The sequence below is a fragment of the Triturus cristatus genome, chromosome 12 (genome assembly GCF_964204655.1).
Source record: "Triturus cristatus chromosome 12, aTriCri1.1, whole genome shotgun sequence".
NCBI lineage: Eukaryota > Metazoa > Chordata > Amphibia > Caudata > Salamandridae > Triturus > Triturus cristatus.
Window position 1 is genome coordinate 516,150,436 of NC_140595.1, and position 20,574 is coordinate 516,171,009.

The following is a 20,574-nucleotide window of genomic DNA, read 5'->3' on the forward strand; positions in this document are numbered from 1 at the left end:
ATACAAGGGACATAAATATCAGTGCAGGTAATACAGGCAATTAAATATTCTGAGGCAATAAATACTGTACCAATAAATATTGTACACCATCAAGTCCTGTGGACCTATAAATATAGTGAAGCAATAAATAGGTAAAAACTCAATAAATACAGTACCCCCAATAAATAATTAAAAGTATACAGCAACACTCATGTAATCAGTTGACATTTCAATTCCTAAGGGCTGATTTGGCCCCGGCACAGCTTGTAGGGTTGTGGAAGGCTTGAGGGGGGCTACTCCCTGGCTGAGACAAGGCTGAGGCCTAAACTGAGGTAGATCAAAGGGGTGGAATACCAGTGCCCTGGCTGTCTCTCTCCACACCACCTCTCTAGGTTAGTCCCAGTTCACCCCAGGCACAGTCAGGTTGGTTTCAGCACCTCCCTAGCCCCTTAGAGCAGTCTCTCAGGTCTCCACAGGGCCTTAGGCGCCCTCTACTCCACTTACTGCCCTTTTTCTGATGTTCCGACGCCGCTGGAGTCGTGTCGACGCCGTGAGGCGGTTCCGGTTCGGTCTCGGCGGCCTCGGCACAATGTCAGTTCTTTGACGACGCCGGTAGGCGGTTCCGGTCCGATGTCGGCGGCCTCGGTTCAATCTCGACCTCCGATTCGACGGCGTCGGGCAGTCTCTACTCGGTGTCGACTTCGGGCGGCTCCGGTCCGATGGCGCTCTCGGCTCCGATGACGTCGGCCGGCCTGGCCTCGATGTCGACTTCCGGCGACTCCGGGGTGCGATCCTCACCCCCGACCTCCGGTGCTCCTCCTCTCAGGTTCCGGGCGACTCCGGAGTGCGATCCTCACTCCCGACCTCCGGTTCACCTCTACCTCGGTCTCCGACGACTCCGGAGGGCGGACTTCACTCCTCCGATGACGCCGCTCGCTCGACCTCGGTTCACTTCCTCCTCGACCTCTGGAATTCCTCACGACCTCCGTCGGCGCCCTCTCACGACCTCAGGCGGCTCCGGGTACGACGTCTGCTTCTTCAGTCAGCGCCGCTTCTCCACCTCGGGCTCCAGGTCTTAGGCTACTCGACGCCGGACTCCAGGGAAACCAGTTTCCAGGTCAGGATCTTGCTGCTTTCTGCTTCTAAGGCCTGTTCCTGCTGTTCAGGTCCTTAGGATGAGTTTTTCTGTCTTCTTCCCACACAGGGCTATAGGCTGGGATCCATCAGTAGGGACAAGTATCAAGGGTGGGTTTATGGACCCCACTCCAGGCACAAGTTTCCACCCCTGCTGCTTCACTCCTTCCTCCTTCACTGTTGTGCTCCTCTCTCTTCACCAGTCAGGTGCCAACTGCCAGCTCCAACTGCCAACACTCTGTCTTAACCTCCCAACATTCTAAACCGCCTCCAACGGTCACAGGGTTCTGGAATCTCCTGGAATGTTCTGGAAGGTGCTGGTATGTTCCAGTGGATGCTGGTGATGTCACAGGTGGCCACCATTTTGTGCTCCAGGCCCTCAGGCAGAAGTTTCAGGGGTAGATAAAATGGCTCCCTGAATCTGCAGCAACACGAAAAAGTCTGGTGGTTCCCAAAAAGGAAAAATTCAAACAGGGTTTGAGGCAAAAGTGGGACAAAATAAATAATGATGAGGAGGGACCACCCAAAGGGCTGACAGGTCCAACAAAATGGAATTTGGGACTTAAAATAAAAAATCATAGGACTTAATGTTAAATTAAATCGATTTAAACAGTTAAAAATATAAAGAAATGTAATTTAATATTAAAAAATATTAAAAAATAGTGCATATTGTTAATTGAATTATAAAATATTTTAATAACGCATTGGCGCTTATAAAACAAATTTAATAATACATGTTATTCATTATAACTAAATTACTTTAAATTAATGCAATGCATCACTATTAGTAGTTATTAGTCAGCTAGAGGCCCTAATTAAAGGGAATCCTGGCAATAGACCACTGATAGTTGCAGATTTCAACATCACATGCGAACCAGTATATGGCTCAGCCAATGCATTCACAGACGAAGAGGATGAAAAGTGTCCCCAGTTTGAAGCTCCCTTCAGTTAAAAAATGGTCAAAACTAGCTACCCAACTAATGGGCACAACTATTAGCTACAGTCTTAGGGCCTGCAATGGCCGAACTATGTCCAATGCTGAAGGAACTCCTACCTTTAGAGGGGTTAAAGTATAATCGATTGCATAATGCTAGACTTACGATTGTCGGCATTTTTGAAAGACATGACCATGCTCTAGAGGACAGACAGTAATCATAATGCACACCATCTAACGATGGAGGGCTTCTTAACCAGGTTCCTTGGGAGCCTGAGTTCTATTGATCATAGAGGCCTGCTTCTTTCGAACAGTAGGGGCACACTGAAGAGGTCTCAGGTCGCACATACTCCACTCTCACTAGCTCAAATCTACAGTAGAGTAGCCACAGTATTAGAACAATTGGGAGATAACACAAACTCTTTTTCCAATTCTAATGACATACTGACTAATCATGAGAAACATTTTAAGGATATAAGAACAATAATTAATAGAGAAGAAAGAGAATGCAAGACTAGACAATTTAGAGTGACCTCTTGGTCTAATAAACAATGCAGGGAGAGTAAAACTGCACTTATAAATGCAATAAAAAGTAAGGATCTCAGTGACAGCACAATAGCAAGAAAATATGTAAAGGGGGAACAGAAGACTGCAAGGACTGAATAGGACTATGAGATGTGGAATGACCTTTTAGCTGCTGTCAAAAGTGTGGACAATATAACTTTTTGACACATTGATGCAAATGGAGGTCATCTGATAACTCCTTAGGTCGACTTCCATATACAGCCTCAAGCTTGGGAAGGCCATTACCAGGGGCTATACGATGGCCCGAAAATTGAGTACTTATTTAGGATAGATTCAGCAATGCATTACGGCCACAATCCATTAAAAAACCCACTAGTAATCTCTCTAGAAGAAACGTATGAGGCTATATATAATATAGTTTGTGGCAAGGCGCTGGGACCAGATAAGGTACCAGGTTACCTGTTTGTGGCAGAACCACATACCTAGGGGCCCTACATCAATAAGTTAACAAATAGTATTCTAGTAACAAATTAAATCCTACTGACCTGGCACAGTGTAGAAATGGTGCCAATCAATAAAAACGGAGCTAGAGATACTCCTGGCAACTACAGACCTGTTGGTCTAATCAATTGTCTCTAAAAAACCTTTTTCCGTCACATACTAGGGAAGCCAATGTCATGTATGGAAGATAATAGGATTCTATCAGACCTCCAATTTGGGTGTAAGGAAAAGACAGGCACAGTAGATCAGATCTTTAGGTTTTGTGCCATAGATTAGAAGACTGTCAAACTAGAGAAGGGTCAACTATATATTGCATTTATTGACCGTAGATCAGCATTTGATCTTATTCCTAAATTGTGGTGTGTGCTAGATAGTAACAATCATGTACAGGTGCAATGGAGCAACTCTGGAGAATAGACAAATCGTATAACATTAACTAAGGGAGAAAGACAGAGGTGTACCCTTGCCCCAATTCTTTTTTCACTGTACATAAATGATATGGTTGCATATTTGGATACTCCATGCAGAGATGCTGCTAAAATTGGATCATTGAAAGTTCAAGCTCTACTCTTTGGAGATGATGCCCTTTTGTTATCTAAAACCCCATTAAGCCTCCAGGTTTTAGAAAACGGCTTTACAGATTTTTGTAGGCAGTATGTGTTGTAAATGAATGCCGCTAAAACAAAACCTATGGTACTTAACCCATACTATTCTTATAAGGCCAGTCTCTAGGCTGAGGGTGAAAGATTAGGGCGGCTTATGGATTTTGAATATCTGGTGGTTAGCCTGTCTTGTAATATGAAGTGGTTATCTCAGATTTTCAAGAGTACCCCAAAACTACGGAATCCATCAAAGAATTCAGTAAAGTTCGGGTCAGCAAGAACCAACTTATAAAATGGGAGAGCAATCCGGCAAGGATTCTCTTCCAGGTGACAGTAAGAAAAGGCCTCAAACATCTTCGAAAAGAGCACACTTTTATAGCATTCTTAACAACTGGTTTTATACATTCCCTACAACTATACATGTTTCCCAAATTTTAAACCAAGCAGAATGAAACAGTTGCAAACACATACATTTAGAAACTTTCTCATAATTCTTCAAAATAGAGCTTCTCATGAACACTACCAAATATTGTTTCATCATGTGTGATTCTGCTAAGGCAGCTAGGTGTACCATTGAACAGGAACAGTTGTACCAAAGCAACTTATGAATTTTTCGTGAAGGTCATTGTCTTGCCTGGGAAAAGTACATTCAAACATTATTATTCTGGGTTATAAAAATACACGTTTATTTAGTTGATATGGGTCACTGGCAGTAGACATGAAAAACAAGATGGGGTGGGATGCCTAAAATGTCTTAATTAGCTAGAGTTCAATTTTCAATAGCGTGGTGGATTTAAATTTCAGATAAAAACTCTACCGGGGTTCTTCAAAAGAGGTAAACAGAATTCCAAAACAGTTTGTTTGCATTTACAGTTTGATTGCTGAAGACTCAACTTCATCCTATTAGACATCTTTCTTTGAGTTTCTTGGTGGTACAGGGACTGCCTAAAACTTGATTTTAGTGTTACATGAACACTAGAACTACTATAGTGCACTCACCACCCCCTCAGCCCTCAAAGCTCAAATGTAATGCAGTCGAAGATTTTAGCCATCTTGAAAATGCCCAAAGTGGGTCGGTTTAGCCCAGGAACTTTACCCTATTGGTTAAGGCATCTTCAGATTTTATTCCCACCCACAATCGTGTGCTAAGCATAAATGTGGTATCTCCATTCACACACTTAAAAAAAAAGTCTAGGACCTTCAGAAGATCAAAAGAGGACTAAACCTGCTGTCTGCACCTCGAGAAGAGTCATGGAGGACAAGACCCGCTCTCTCTGTTGTATCCAGGACAATAAGTGGCTTCCAAGGATCATAAGCTTGACCCCCTGGTCAAACTACGTGGATACCACAAGCTACAACACGTATTTTCCAGCAACTGCCCAGCTGACCAGGGGAAACTGGACCTGACCTGATCGTTCTGCTGACCTCTGCCTTCCATTCGGTGAGTCTCTAAGTGCTTCCCTTGAGGTCCAGTTGACTTTTGAAGTATACTCCTCTGGTGGATTCAGACTTGGAGGTCTGAAGTCAGAAGGTAAAATCTTTGACTAGGATGAACCTGGTTAATGTATTCGACCCTTGCTTCCTACCAGTCAGCATTAAATTCACCTTGGTCCTGTTCTACCATAACCATTGACTCTCATCTGCACTTTATGCTTCTTGTCACTATTTCTACTTTACAAATTAATTTCTCCGGTTTTCCTTAAATGATTTTTGTAATTTTGGTGTCATTTTGTTAAATATATTATTTTATACTGTTTTTCTAAATTTGTTTGGGGATATGTACTGTTTTGCATTTTGACTTTATCACTGTTTTAGTACTGAATAAATGCTTTAGACATTGCCTCTAAACTAAGCCTGTATACTCTATGTCATAGCTACCATAGGGTTGAGCTCAGGTTTATTTAGTGACCTTGGTGGTTAATCCTGACAAGGATTGTGGTTATTACTCTAGGTAAGCATTTACTCCCCTCCACTTATATTGCAGGGATTCTGTGGAGTCACAGAACTATGCTTGGAATTATAGGACCTTAGTAGGCAGGGACTGAGTCATCCTACCACATGCGTACCAATGAGCTATAGTGTCTCACTTGTCCTCCTACTCACTCACAGAGGCACACGTGATTAGACACCCCAGAACACAACACTCCCAACTCTCTCTCAGGAATCGCGGTTGCAGGACACACTCTTTTGCTCTCACCCTCGTACTAGTCCACAATAAGTTCGGACATAGACACGAGGAAAGTTTAAAATGTTCATTGTAACTATCATGCTCTAGTATGCAGTAGAAGTGTGACACCAAGTAGGAAAATGCCTAACACAAAGACGGTTAGCACAGCTATAAATCCGTAATTCATAAATGGAGCTGTCATCATATACAACAGTGTAACCTAATCTCCCTCCTCTTCTACAGAAGCAAAAGGAATATATACATATCAGAAGTTCTCTAGGTGTTAGAAGCAGACCCCGTACCTCAGTATACACAGATGAAAGCTCTACATCCCAGATGTTGTCATGATCTTTTCCCAGGAAAGAGCCCTCTCCAAGTGCATGTCACCAATCTGTGCATACCTAACTGACAGAAAGTAAGTGTTTTCAAACAACAGCTGCATTTGCGTATTTTGTCTAGGTTCAAGGGTCTGACCAGAACAGAATAATAAGAGGCATTGTTGTTTGACCTTGTCTACATGTGCAGACTAAATCCCAGGAAAAGAACAGAGTGCAAAACAACAGCGTGTTTTGTGTGAAAGTGCATTGTGGCATAAAGCAAATTAGGTCTGCAAGGTAACATGTACAAAGCAGAGTACACTCTCCAATGTGCTCATGCAAACATAGGGAAAACATCAATGGACCTGCACGGCATCTCTGACACTAATAACGCAATGTCTTACAACAGATAAATGCTACCACCATCTTGGAAAGGACTGGGAAGTTAGTGCACAAATTAAAGTAGAAGCAGGGGGAGCCATTTTTGCTCCTGATATTGTGAATCTCTATGTGGCTGAATTGGAAATGCTACCATTTATGCAGATAGCAACCACTTCAAATCTAACATAGGTCAAGTCAAGTCAAGTCAAAAGGCTTTATTTCGATAAAAACATATCATAAAAGCTTTACAATTAAAAAAGAGTTTAAATTCATTTAAGTTAAAATCCAAATATCACATTAAGAGAAAGACATATCATAAATAAATGTTAAGAACGTATTAAACAATTTCTTTAAGCCTTTTGCTTCTGATGCGCCATGCCCAAGATAGGAATTTTGATAGGGCGCAAGCATACAGAGGGCGGGAGTCAGACATTAAAATACGTAACGCCTCAATGTAGTGCCTAGTACCTAAGGAACGGCACAATTGCTTAAGCCATCTTCTTCTTGGGTATGCATACTGTGGGCATTCGAATAAAAAATGGGCCACAGACTCTTGTCTAGATAGACAAAAAGGACAAAATTCAGTGGTCTGGGCAGGGGGATTCCACCGGGAAGTAAAAACATAAAGTGGGAGAGTCCCGGTCCTAAATTTGAAATAAAGAGATCTATCAAAAGGTCTCTCAATAATGTCGAGATACAATTCCCGGATCGGCTGATCCTTGAATTCCAAAAAGTCCTCCGTGAGTCTACCCAATGTACAGTTCAATTTTCTTTGAGTCGCAATCCAATTCCAGTATAGAGACTTAAGCGTAGCTTTCGGTGGGGAAGACCTGTTTTCCCATGCTGCGCTTAGCCCCAGATTGCACAGGAGGATTTTCATGTCGCTCAGCCACTTTATCTTGTGCCATCCCGGGAGTGACATAACTTCGGAGAGGCCTTTGGCATATTTAGCTAGTTCCGGGACACGCCATAGTCGGGCCCATAGCAGTAGAGGGCGAAGTTTCGCCAGGTCATCAATAGGACGACAACCTAGTTCGAGCATCAGTGGGGTCGTTGGAGTACCTTGAGGGAGTGACATGATTGCCCTACAAAACTTTCTCTCAGCTCTTGACAACTCACTAATATTGCATGAACCCCACAGCTCAGCCCCGTAAAGAGCAGAGCTGACTGCCCTTGCTGCATAAATTTCCATAACAGGGGCTATGGGTCTAATAGCACAGGAGCGCTGTTCCTTCAGTAGGGCCCCTGTTACTCTCTTGTGGGCTAGCAACATCTTGCATAAGTGGGGGGCCCATTGCATATTATGAGATAAGCGGATCCCTAGGTAATCAAACACATCCACCCTCCCCAAAGGTACGTCATTTAATTTCAAAGGGCGCACAAGTTTTTTGGGGGGGTTCATCACAAGATATTTCGTTTTGTCAGTGTTAATTACCAGGCCCCGTTTAGCGCAAAAGAGTTGGAAGTTATTTAATAATTTTTGGAGGCCCATAGGGCATTTGGAGAGTAAAAGGGTGTCGTCCGCGAAGAGGAGGGTAGGGATACGTTCCCCTGCCAGGGATGGTTCATCTGAAGGATCGTTCAGCAGATGCTCAACCACACCGTTCACATATAAGGAAAAAAGGGTGGGGGCTAGAACACATCCCTGGCGAACCCCTCTCTCTACCGGGATTCTACTAGTTCTCTCTCCATCCCTGCCCCATCTAATCTGGGCAAAGTTGTTTTCATGCAACCTTGCAATTAGCAAAAGTAAGTAGTGGGGTACCCCCATGTCAGCAAGGACTCTCCAGAGGGTCTCCCTGGGTACCAAATCAAAGGCAGTCTTTAAGTCGATAAATGCGAGATAAAGACTGCCCTTGCCTAGGACCACCACCTTCCAATACACTAGTAACAATCTAAATGTCTGTTCAATGGTACCAGTGCCTGTTCTAAATCCTGCCTGGTAGTCGGAAAGGATATTGGTTTCGTCGATCCATTGTGATAATCTGACCAACAACACCTTCCCGACTACCTTTTGGGTTATATCCAGCAGGCTTATAGGTCTATAGTTAGACGGGTCGTCCCTGGCCCCCTTTTTGAAAATAGGGACGACCTCCGCCCCTTTCCACGATGCCGGAATAGGAGCTCCCCTACTAATGGCATTGATCAAACAGCAAATGAATTTGCCCCAATTCGAAATATCCGAACGTAGCAGATCCCCGGGGATACCATCTAAGCCGGCTGCTTTTTGGGGCCTAATGTTACCAATTGCATACTCGACTTCTTTGATCGAAAAAGCAGAATCTGTCGAACCTACCCCCCAGTCATTGAGTGTCGTGATTGTGCCTAACGTATCGATTTCATAGTCTACGCTTCTTATTGGGAGGTCGGGAGTTGCTGACGCCACCCCCCGCACCAGATCATCATTAGAGGTGGCTATGGGGGAAGTTTCAAGAATATCCCCAGTGTGACTAGCATACAATTTAGTAAAGTGATCGACCCATGCTTGACTTGTGATATTGCATGTGATAAGTTCGCTGTCGGGTCTTGTTTTAGCTCTAATTGCATCCCAAAAACGCCTTGGATCTTTCCCCAAGCTGGCCTCTTTTAAGGAGCACCAGTATTCAAGCTCCCACTCCTTTCTAGCGTTTGCGAGGGTTTTCTTATATAATGTCCTAGCTCCCTGAATTGCTCCTTGATTTTTACTTTTGATGGCCTTAATCAAGAGTGATTTTGCATGTCTACAGGCAGATGTATACCAGTCATGTTTCCCCCTAGGGTTCCTAGTTACCTTGTTCTTGGCCAGATGCTCCTCTTTAGAAAACACATTCCCAATAGACCTAAGGGTTTCCACAAAGATGGTAGTGACCCGGCCAGGGGTCGAGAAGGCCGGGTCACTGTTGTCCAACTCCATTTGTGAGGCAATAAGCAGTGTGTGTATAGTGTTGAGTTTGGTTTCATCCTTGGAGACCAAACTCCACTTCAAACGTCTCCCACAAGAGGAGATAGAGATTTTGTTAGCTACCTTAGGAGATGTTTTAATCCTATCGTTGGGCCAGGGATTCCTAAGGGACAAGGAAAGCGAATTATGGTCGCTTTCAACTGTAGACAAAACGACCATATCCTGGACAAAACCCCAGAGAAAGAAATCTAGCATGATATAGTCGATCCTTGAGGTGCAGTTAGGTCTGTTAAATGTGGCCGCGCCCATAGGATCTGAGCGTGTGCGGCCATTGGCAGCTCTCAAGTCGAACTCCAGCGTTAGAGCATTCAACTGGATCGCAGTTGCAGACCATTTTTTAACCGGGGGGATGGCCAAAGACGGGATGCCCCATCTTTCGTCATCCTCAGCCGGGTCAGAAGCGTCATCCTGTATCAGGGGCTCGTAGGTGCAATTAAAGTCGCCCGCGACCAGAACTTTAGCTCGAACTGTATTTTCTCTCAATATCGTGTCAAGAATGGAGACTGTCGGAGACGTAGAGCCACACTTAGCACCTCTGGCATATACATTAAGTACATCAAGAATAAATCCCCTTTGGGGACCTCTCAGGGAGATTCCTAGGATGTCAGGACAATTGATTTGTTTTGCATCTATACGAAGATTTAGAGCAATGCTTATCCAAATGAGTAGGCCTCCAGAGGGACGGCCTATCCCATTTCTAGCAAGAACTGCAGGAACAAAATAGGTGACATAACCTACCCGGTGTAAAGGTTCTAAACTCCAGGTCTCTTGGAATAAACAGATCGTGTGTGCCTCTACTAAGGCATTCCACTCCGGAAGGCATAATTTCCTGTGGATGCCAGCAAGATTCCAACTTAGAATTTTTAGAGTACCAAGAGGATCTTGGACGACATTTTTTTGGGCACTTTGGTGGACAATAGAGGGCGTGAATAAAACAGGGGGCACAAGCTCAGTAGAGACCTGAGGCGGTATGCTCCCATGCCCTGTGGTCACAGTGGAGCATGGGCTTAGAGCGGAGGCCTGCGGGGTTTCTTGAGGAATTAATTTCGGGGATGAGGCAGTCTTGGTGGAATCAATACTGTTTTCAAAGACAAAACTATCTAGGGGCTGGGATAATTTGGGACTATCATGTTCGGTGACCTCAGGGCGATTTACTGGACCCGATGATGGTCAATCCACTTCCTCTAAACAGCTAAATCTGTTAGCGAGTGGTAAACCTCTCCAGCCAACAGAGAGAGCTGCGTCTCTGCCCTCGTAATCCGGCCAATCGCTCCACTCCCTTCTTATATTCCAGTTGTTTATTTGTGGCATGTTCCTATCGGGGATGTCGGCCCAATAGTGTGTGGGAGGATAAAAGGAAGAGAGCCTTCTCACCTTTATTCCATCGTACTTAGGCCACAAGCCACGACGGCAAATATAATCCGCCGTACGTGGATTGTCAAAATTAACTATAATGCAGTCCCCTTGGCTTGTTTTCTTCTCGCTTCCCACCCAAGGGACCCTACGCACCATTAGGATCCTACTACCACAGGAGGGTGGGAGCGGTCTGTTGGTATTGAGCCAATGCTGGACCTTGTTTTTTAAGGCCCACGTTGGTTCCTCAGCTTTTGGCCTTAACTCGGGGACACCGGTCAGGATCACAACATATGGATCTGCGTCTGCTGGTAGATGTATGTGGTGCCCGTGCTCCCCCCTGATATTATCATCAGGGTGTGTTGGCCCTGAGGATTTAAGTAGTGTGTTTTCCGAGATTTTGGCAGGGCCGGGGGGTTTAGGGGGCTCCACAACTTTCTTTAATTGAGCTGGCAGTGGCTTTGATCTTGTGTTTAATACATGAGAGGGTGCATTTGCCACTAGCCGCTCCGTTCTCAAGGTTGTGGGGGTTGGTTGCGGTTCCTCATGAGAAGCCAGCCCAACGCCCAACTGGACCCTAGGGGAAACATTCATTGAGGATAACTGTTTTTCAATGTTAGAAAGGGATAGTGCAATGGGTTGCATAAAGTCTTTGATAAGCTCTTCTAATCTAGATAAAAATAAGTTTTTGGCCTCGCAGACTTTGCAACCCTCGCCCAAACTACCAAGGTCACCAAGAGTTGTTATGTTTGTGGGCGGAGCAGTTATATCAGTGGCTGAATTAGGTAGGTTACTCTGATTAGGTATGCTTTTGCTTTGTACCCGAATAGGCGGTATTTTTTTCTTAGGTTTACCCTTGCATTTTTCCACCTCCCTAGGCTTCTTCCGTTTTGGAATGGCGCCCTCCCTCTTCCCCCTTGAGTGATTAACAGTGGGAAGCTCCTGCCTTGAACTAGTAAAAAGATCGGGCGTCTTCTCAAGAGCGTCGCTTGAGTGCATGTCCGAAAGAGCCAATGAGGCCGAAAGATCGACCGTATTTGGCACGCCATGGGTTTCAGCCTGGATTTCAATAAGAGGTCTAAGGTCCCTAGGGCTAGTGGGTGTCTTGGCTAAGGCCAAAGGGCCTATAGAGGAACGCCTTGCTAAGGCCAAATCCTGAGATACCCTCCTCTCCAAGAGCGATATGCCTTGGTTGATGGCTTCATTTGCCCTGGTGATGTACTGGTCAATTGGGCCAGATGTCTGTACTTCCCCATGTGCAGTTTTACTCCTAGAAGCCCTCGGCATCCTATCACAACTACTAGATAAATACACAATACAAACTAAAGCTAGTCAACTAAGCAGAAATCGCTAGTATGGTACTTAGTGTGTATATTAAGGATGGCAGAGCAAAAACACCTATCTAAAATGTAAGAGGGGGGGCCCAGTCCAGTCTTACCCGGTCTTTAACGGGCTTAAACGGGCCCGCCCTTGGCCCGGGCTTCGCCCGGCGCTGCCCGCGCGCTGTCCCGCGACGCGGGAGGTATGCAGGAATTTAAAGCGCCTCCGGGCGCGTGAATAGCGTCACCTGATTGGCCCTCCGGAGCTGGGGAGACTGGGTAATGTAGTTTTCTCCACTCGGCGGCCGCGTTTTTTGGCAGGGCGGCGGCGGGAGGAAATGAGGCCAGGAACACCCAGAACAAACACGAGGAACAACAGGTAGGTTTTTATGGGTCCCACAAGTTCTCAACAGCGTCAGGGCAACACCCGCTCCCCCGGAGGTATGCAGGAATTTAAAGCGCCTCCGGGCGCCTGAATAGCGTCACCTGATTGGCCCTCCGGAGCTGGGGAGACTGGGTAATGTAGTTTTCTCCACTCGGCGGCCGCGTTTTTGGCAGGGCGGCGGCGGGAGGAAATGAGGCCAGGAACACCCAGAACAAACACGAGGAACAACAGGTAGGTTTTTATGGGTCCCACAAGTTCTCAACAGCGTCAGGGCAATCTAACATAGGAAAATGCTTATGATTGATGATGCCCTTACGATCTGGAAGTAGTCATTAGCTACTTTGCAATCCTTTGACAAATGGTTCAATAGATACAATATGAATATGCAGTTTACTGTAGAACACAATGTCACTAATATAACATTTTTAGACTTGATTATCAAGGATGATCCAGGTGTTCTACATGCGCTTCACAACAGTTCTTTTTACTATAAAAGCCATCATTCCCACAACCTTAGGGATAATCAACCATTCAGACAATTCCTACAGATCAGGCATAGCTGTACCAAAAAACATACTACTTTAACGAGGGACAAACCTCAGCCTGGAAGCTTCTAGCTAGAGATCACCCTTATGGACTTAAAAACACAACTTTGAAAAGAGGTTGGCATAATGATCTGAAGTCTACTCACTGTGAAAGAAAAATAGGACCTCAATTGGTATGAGTCACCAAACTTGACATCAAAAAGATTCTTTTAAAATATTCACATCTGTTAAATGAGGGGAACTTTCTGCTCAAAATACGATTGTTTGCCATCAAAAGAAGTTGTAATCTATGTGATATATTAGTATGAGCCTATAGAGAACCCCATAAAAACACCCTAACACAAATGTAGGATTTGTACCAGTTGTGGGCCACCAACTTTATGGCAGCTGCTTAGCGTGCAATACAGCATGTACTATGAAATCTTGTGGTATTAATGGCATTACTTTTCAAACTGTGCTACTAAAATGTAATTTATTGCATTGAATAGCCATGTGGTTTGCATTATATTGGGAAAACGTCACAGGAATTGGGGTGCTGCATATTACAACACCAATCAAAAATGTGTTGTGGTGTACCTTTGGTTGAACATTATACATTGAAAAAATCGTCTAGCACATGAAATTAAATGTGTGTACTTCAAGTGGTTCAATGTACCCTCAGGAGAATTCATGTTGAACAGTTACTGAACAATTAAGGGGAATATGTGGATTTGACAGCCTAAAACTGTCAAAAAGGTCATAATGTTGCAGTTAAAGGGCACTCACTTGCCTCCCTGAAGTAATCTTATTTCGCAAACTGTTGCTTATTGTTTCATTACAGATTGCGGTTTTCCATCTAGGTATGCCCCATATATGTGACTGGCTCTGCTCGTGTTTTGTCGATATGTGTCTGGTATTGGTATATCACCTTAGGCATATTAGGCATCCCTTCAGTGGCAGTCTGTGACTTCCTTTCTTCCCAGCCTTCCCTGTTTCAATTTGCTAGAGCATTCTATTGTCACCATATTGTATCTATTTTTCAGCATTTGCATTATAGTAAGTTACACTTTGGATTTCTTTTTTTGTTACTATTCCCTTCCATGATGGTGACACTGTGGCAGTCTTCAATTCATACACGTTTTTTGGGTGCAATATGTCACTTTTCAAAATTGTGCTGTATTTGGCCCTCTTAATCAGCTGGTCTTCTGTTAATTTATTGATGCTCTTTTGATTACTTTGGTCATTGTTTATACATTCATGTATCCGCTTCCCAGTCCTTTCCAAGGCGGTGGGGGCATTTACCTGTAATAACATGTCTGATCTCAAAGAAGAGTACTTCAAATGACTGAGCAATTCCACCATCCGCTGTTGGGTAGTGGTCCCGACAATGTGAGGTTTTTGAATGAAGCTCATAGGCCATGGTTTTTAAGTGAGGTTTCTATATTCTGGAATTTACATAGTTTAATGGAGAGACTTGAAAACCTCTTGGCACTCTTTCTATTGCTGTTTTTCGGACTCTTTTTTTTGTGATAGGGTTATTATCTGTTTCCAGAATATATATTTTTTTAACCCAATGTCGTTTTAACAATTATTGTCCTTCTACTTTTGGCATTCAGATAAGATGGATTGTTTATTGTTGATTTGTACAGAGTATGCCTAGCTAGATTGACATTTATAAATTCTGTATAAAGATGATCAATTCAGCTGAGTAGGTTTGATTCATACAATATCAGTCTTCCTGTATTAATTCTTATTGTTTCCTAAATTATTCCTTTGCAAGGTCCTTTTGATGGAGCAAGGATTCAAGAAAACTCAACTTGCTCAGAGCAATCCCTCATTAACAGTATTAATTATTAGAAATAGTAAAGAAAATGTAATTAATATGCACTCAACATTTACATATGGGAATAAGACTTCACGCATGCTTAACTAAGGAAAATAGAACGCAACGCAACTAAAACCCACTTTAAACTGGAAAACGCTTTTGCGCATATGCAAATTAGAACTGTGTAGATAGTAACGTGACTAACCCGTTTTGAGAGGGAAAACTCTCACGCATGCGCAGAAATTACAAACATTGGGTCTTGAGGTACCGCATGCCTGGCATATGCTTGGCGGAATTTAAAGAGAGCTGTCGCTGCTAATGCTTTTGCTTAACAAACAAGAAAATAACATGCAATAGAGTAGAAGTGGGTGGTGAACAGTGAAAATCACTTATTTGAGAAATTAACATTTGTTTATGATTCCTTTATTAATAGTGTACATTTGGGTCTCATGTGATACACAGAAGAAAAAGATGGCATTGAAAATGGGTGCGAGCTAGACATGCGCAGTGTAATAGTGATGTGACCTGATGACCGAGCCCCTGACAGGCTGCCAAGAGCCAAGGACACCCACCGTGTGAAAATTCTTCTCTACTGTAGAACTGTATTGAATGTATTTTGAATAGTAACATTAAAGATATGTGAACAGAAATGAGACAGAATATTAAATGAGCTAAAGGGGATGGGTTTTGTTAGACAAAAGAGTTATTAAAAACGTTAACAGGTCAGGGTGAGGTGATGATAACTCCCCTGTCCCTGTCCAATCAGAGTTCGTATTTCATCAAGATTTGTAACTTTTGAGGGTGGGACATGCAGAAATGAAGACTATAACTAGAGTGACTTACTTTTTAAGAGTTGTCATGCATGCAAGCGAGGCGAGGCAAGAACGAGTGCAAGAGAGATGCAAGAACTACTGCTGCTGAGGAAAGAGAGAACATACTGGGAAGTTTCACCTCTGAAAGATACTTGATTAGATCGAAGATTCCGGAAGAATATCGAGGAGGGAGAGAGGTTAAGTGAGGGATGCATCCCAGGGCGTCGGGTCTATAGAAAAGTTTGGTAAGTATTTCCCTGTCCTGAGCCTGTCCTATAGCTTTTGTCTCCTGAGTCTTAATCAGGAGACCACCACCAGCCCTTTTTGGCCAGAGAGTTGGGTTTCTATAATCACCTTTGGGTAATTATTATTATTATGTCTCAAATTTGCATACTTTTTTGCAAATGTATGATTTATTATGCCTTCTGTCTCTTCATCTATCCACTCTTAATGCATTGATTTTTTGAATGAGTCTGTGAATTGCATGTAAATTGTTAAATGAATTTTCTCTCCATGAGAATTTGATGGTGTGTGCACTGTGAATTTGTATTAATGAGCATTCATTTATGACTGAGATTTAGATAAACTTATTGAATCTTACCCAGAGTCTGTGGTTTATTTCACTAAGATCTGTACGTTTAGTTAGTTAGATTGTGCGTATCACCATCAACTACTCAACTAATGGTCCATCGACCAAAGGAAGAGTGTTGGTCTGTGAAGATTAGTTAGACATTGAATAAAGATTTATCATGAGTAAATTAAATTACCAGTGAGTTAACTAATCAAGATCAAAGTGAATTATAAAACGTGACACCCAGCGAAACAGCCAGGAAATATGATTGTTGTATATGGGCCCATTGAACTTTTCAGTTGTTTGTGAGGTGTTTGTCCCTGGCTTTCCTCTGGATCACTTTCATATCCAGTTCCCTGGACATGTATTGGGTTGCCCTATTTCTGCTTAAATAATCAGTAGAGGGGTGGCTCAAATCCTCTACACCTAAGTAAAGAGAGAGCCCTCTGCAATTCCTGCAGTACCAGGCCACACTGTTCCTCAGTAGATGGGGAGTTGTACAAGCTGTTCTGATGCAGGCAGGCCTGCTGTCTCTCTTGATGACTCTGTCCACGCGTGGAGAGGCTGAAAGTAGGCGTGTGGGCTGGGTCTTCATCTTCCAGTGAATTGGCCGCACATGCATCCAGTAGCAGATCAGAAGAGCAGAGATTGTCAACTTACATTTACCTGCAAGGTTTGGTACATTAAGACTTTATTCAAGGGGTGGACGTTAAATTCTGCTCCACTGGCAGACTTGGCGGAGTTTTGCCCACTTAACGTTATGCATGTAACATGCAGTTCCGGCCAAATTCCTTCAACCGTCTCATGGCGTAGTTTGTTCTTGCATGTGGCTCATCAACGTTAAGTTTGTGAGCAAGAATTGCCATCCCCAGTGTGCCTTTCAGGCTCTAGGAGGGCACCCGCTGAGAACTTTCCCAATGGCATGCTGCGTGGTGCCATTTCTGCAGATCTTTCAGCATGGAAACAAGCTCCCGGCACTAAACATTAGCGCGAGAAGCACAATGTGCCAATTACCACCTGTTCGCAGAACTCCACAGACTCTTACAGAGTTTTCATGCAACTCTGTGGAATTCTGTGAAATAAAACTCTGCAAGTTCCTCCCATCCCTACCTAATTCCCTTGTCTCTGGCAATCATATGTGTTTCTATGGGGTCGCTCCAGGAGTATTTTGGCCTATCCACCCCTCAACATATCTCGGGGTTTATATCTCTTAGACAAGATCCTACTTCATTCTAAGCCCTGGCTGAAGGTTGGCTTGAAACAAGCTTAGACACGCTGCGTCGTTGGTTTGGAGTGCCTGTAATGTGATTGGGCATATTGATTTAAAATTCTTGTCTGATTCGAACACTATGCCTAGGAGATTTAGGCTTAAACCTCCACTGAAGGGAACACTGTTGTTCTTTTGTACAAATCCTAGTGAGCACAAAAAAGTGAACTAGAAACCAGAGTGACTGTGAGTACTGTATATGATTTTGATTCTCATCTGAAATAGTGTTTACAGGTTTTGCATTCTTGAACCCTGACCTATAACATGTATGCTTTCCTCTCTCTAGCTGAATAAGCTTACACGGTCATTAAATAGTATGAGAAACCTGAGTGACAACCTTCTGAAACAGGAAGAAAAGAAGGTTAAGAGGAGCCTAGCAAAACTTACCGAAGTTTCGCCACCGTCAGCACTCTATAAAAGCCTAATCAAGGTACTGAAGCTGAGTTAAAGTTTGAGGAATTTGGAATAACATGCAGACTTAGAATTACCATGCCCTTTTCCCTATTCTGGGTACAGTCCACTTAATTTTCCACCTTATTTGAGCACTGTGGTAAATGGGAGTAGAGGAGGCCATGTGGGGATGGGGCAGGCTCATGAGGTGGATTTCAGGGGTCATGCAGACTGTTGGCTAGCAGAGGAAGTTTTCTATGCTCTTCCATGCCATAGGTGGGGATAGGACATTGACTGTGCTGCGCTTGTTCTGGCAGTCATGTGATTTTTCTCATTAACTATGCAAGGCTGGTAAATAATGGGCTCAGTATTCCTACTCCCAGAAAATCCATGAGTGAGACAAACGGGTCACGTGTGATCAGACAGAGTGGTATACCAAATAGGCATACTGCTCCATCTAACTAACAATGAGAGCCATAGTGTTGTTCAGTATCCTACCACATTTACTAGATGAAGCCTGCAAATACATACTGATCGCGTACTACAAGCGTATGAGTTTGTATGCCACAATATCATGACCAAAAATATTAACTGCACAAATATTGACTCAACAATATCCACTGCTACTGTATCTTCAAGGTAAGTACACATAGGAGAGTGTAGATTTACTTTTTTAACTTTAGTCTCACTAATATAGTTTTAGTCAATATTGTGGGGTTAATTTTAATGCAGGTCTATAATAGAACCTTAATATTGTGACTCCCCAGTGGTTATGAACTCCAACTAGCCAACACACCAGAACCACCATTTTCTTATTAGAGGAGGAGAAGGAGGAGCCTGCTTCCCTCTGAGGAAATAAAACACTCCTATTCAGTGACTGTTGATGAATGCTTCCCAAAGGAAGTGTTGTGTTAGAATTTCGAAATCACCCACAAAATATGCAGCATCCGTAGATGTAACTAAATTGTAAAGACCAGACCATATTGGGCTTCTTCGCATTTGTAAATCCAGTGACTTGCATTGGCTCAATAACTCTAAATGAAATATTTTAGCAAAAGAAGTGAATTATTTTATTGCATCATTATATCAGCATGATAGTCACTTTTACAAGTGTCTGTTGAGCATTACAACCATACTACCTATGGCAGTTTCAAATTACAAAGAAGGACTGCTAAACCTTAAAACCTGGTGGAAACTTCAGACTTTGTATTAGTCATAAACGTCCTTCACTTGCTGCTGCGCCATTTAATTATCTAGTGTGTTTTTGATATTGGTATGTTATGTGTAGGCTTTATTTAAGTCACTTTTAAATTTCACTGCTTTACTCCGAATATTTTTGTAACTACTGAATTCCCCCCTTGACATATTGTATAGAGAAATCAGCATCAATACTACCAGATCAAGAATGACTACAATTTGCAAAGTGGAAGCTGCAAGAATTAAAGAGTAGAGCTAAAAAAATATTAAAAATAGAAAGCAGACCTACACTCTGGTCTCGATTACGAGCTGAGTGGAGCGCAATTCCTGGTTGGAATTCAGTTACGCTCAATCAGAAGTGAGCCAGTGTTTCCTGGGGCCTGATTTTACTGTGTGGAAAATCGTGTCATATTCCTTTGGGAATGTGCTGCAGTGCAGCCTGACTTCAGTCCCTGGCACCCCACTTGAGCCGCCGACAGTGTACCATGGCAGCTAGAGCATTTGGCAGGCAACATCCCCCATTCTTTTCCTTGGGGCGGAGCTTTAGGGGGGTGTTTGTGGTGTTACACCCCTCTAATAAATGTATTTTCTGGCAAATAGTTGGGTACAGGTGCTTTCAATCGGGTATGGGGGTCTGTCAGATTTCACCAGCACATTTTACATAAACATACAAAACACACACACATTCTATTCCTCTCTGCTTTGAAAGTCTGTTGGTTATTTTACAAAACATTGGGGGATATGTACAACTAAGTGGCGGAGCATGTCGTTAGCCTTCTGGGCTTAACGACACGCTCCGCCACTTCGGAAAAGCAAAGGTGCACCATATTTACAAGAATGTGGTGCAGCTTGCGATGACGTTAGGTTTAACAACTCAGCACCAACGCAGACACCCTTGCACCAGAGTGCAAGGGAGTCTGCATGCAGGGGAGGATTGTTTATGTGTAGGAAGGTGTCCCTTCAATCAGAGGTACTGCAATGTGTTTGTCTTTGAAGTGGCCTATGTACTGCGAAACAAAATAAGAAGTGATTGTAAAGCCAAACTCTGCACACTCAATTAACCATGCACAAAAAGTATGAAGTCATATACAAATACCAACAACACAATGCAATACAATTTGACACAGCCGCTTTTAGTTATAGTCAGCACAGATGACAAGCTCAACGTTTTTTGATTCCTTTTAAGAAAGGACAACATGCAATGGTAAACCAAACTAGCTTTAATTATCTATTGCATGTAAACACAGACATTCACAAATGTTGTTGTGCATTTCATGCACAAATGCTGTTTATCACAGATAGAGTAGCATTTAAAAGATTAAATAGCGCAGTGTGAGAGAGTTCATGGTTGTCCTCTGGATGAGACATTCTGCAGCTGGGAATAATGAATCTGCAACTCTCCTGCAGAAAAAAAGAAAGAAAAAAAGCCTGGGATGGCCATGAGATCGTT

At 43.3% G+C, this 20,574-nt stretch overlaps 1 protein-coding gene across 2 annotated transcripts in view; it reads left to right on the plus strand.

Moving 5' to 3' along the window:
* Window positions 1–20,574, plus strand: part of C12H16orf78 (chromosome 12 C16orf78 homolog) — a 293,236-nt gene that overhangs the window by 64,153 nt on the left and 208,509 nt on the right. The window contains exon 2 of one of the 2 annotated variants that reach the window (XM_085637524.1): window positions 17,824–17,967. The exons of the other annotated variant lie outside the window; for it this stretch is intronic. Within the exon in view, the coding sequence (XP_085493650.1) occupies window positions 17,824–17,967 (144 nt within the window). The remainder of the gene's footprint in view (window positions 1–17,823; window positions 17,968–20,574) is intronic. 2 annotated transcript variants of the gene reach the window in all.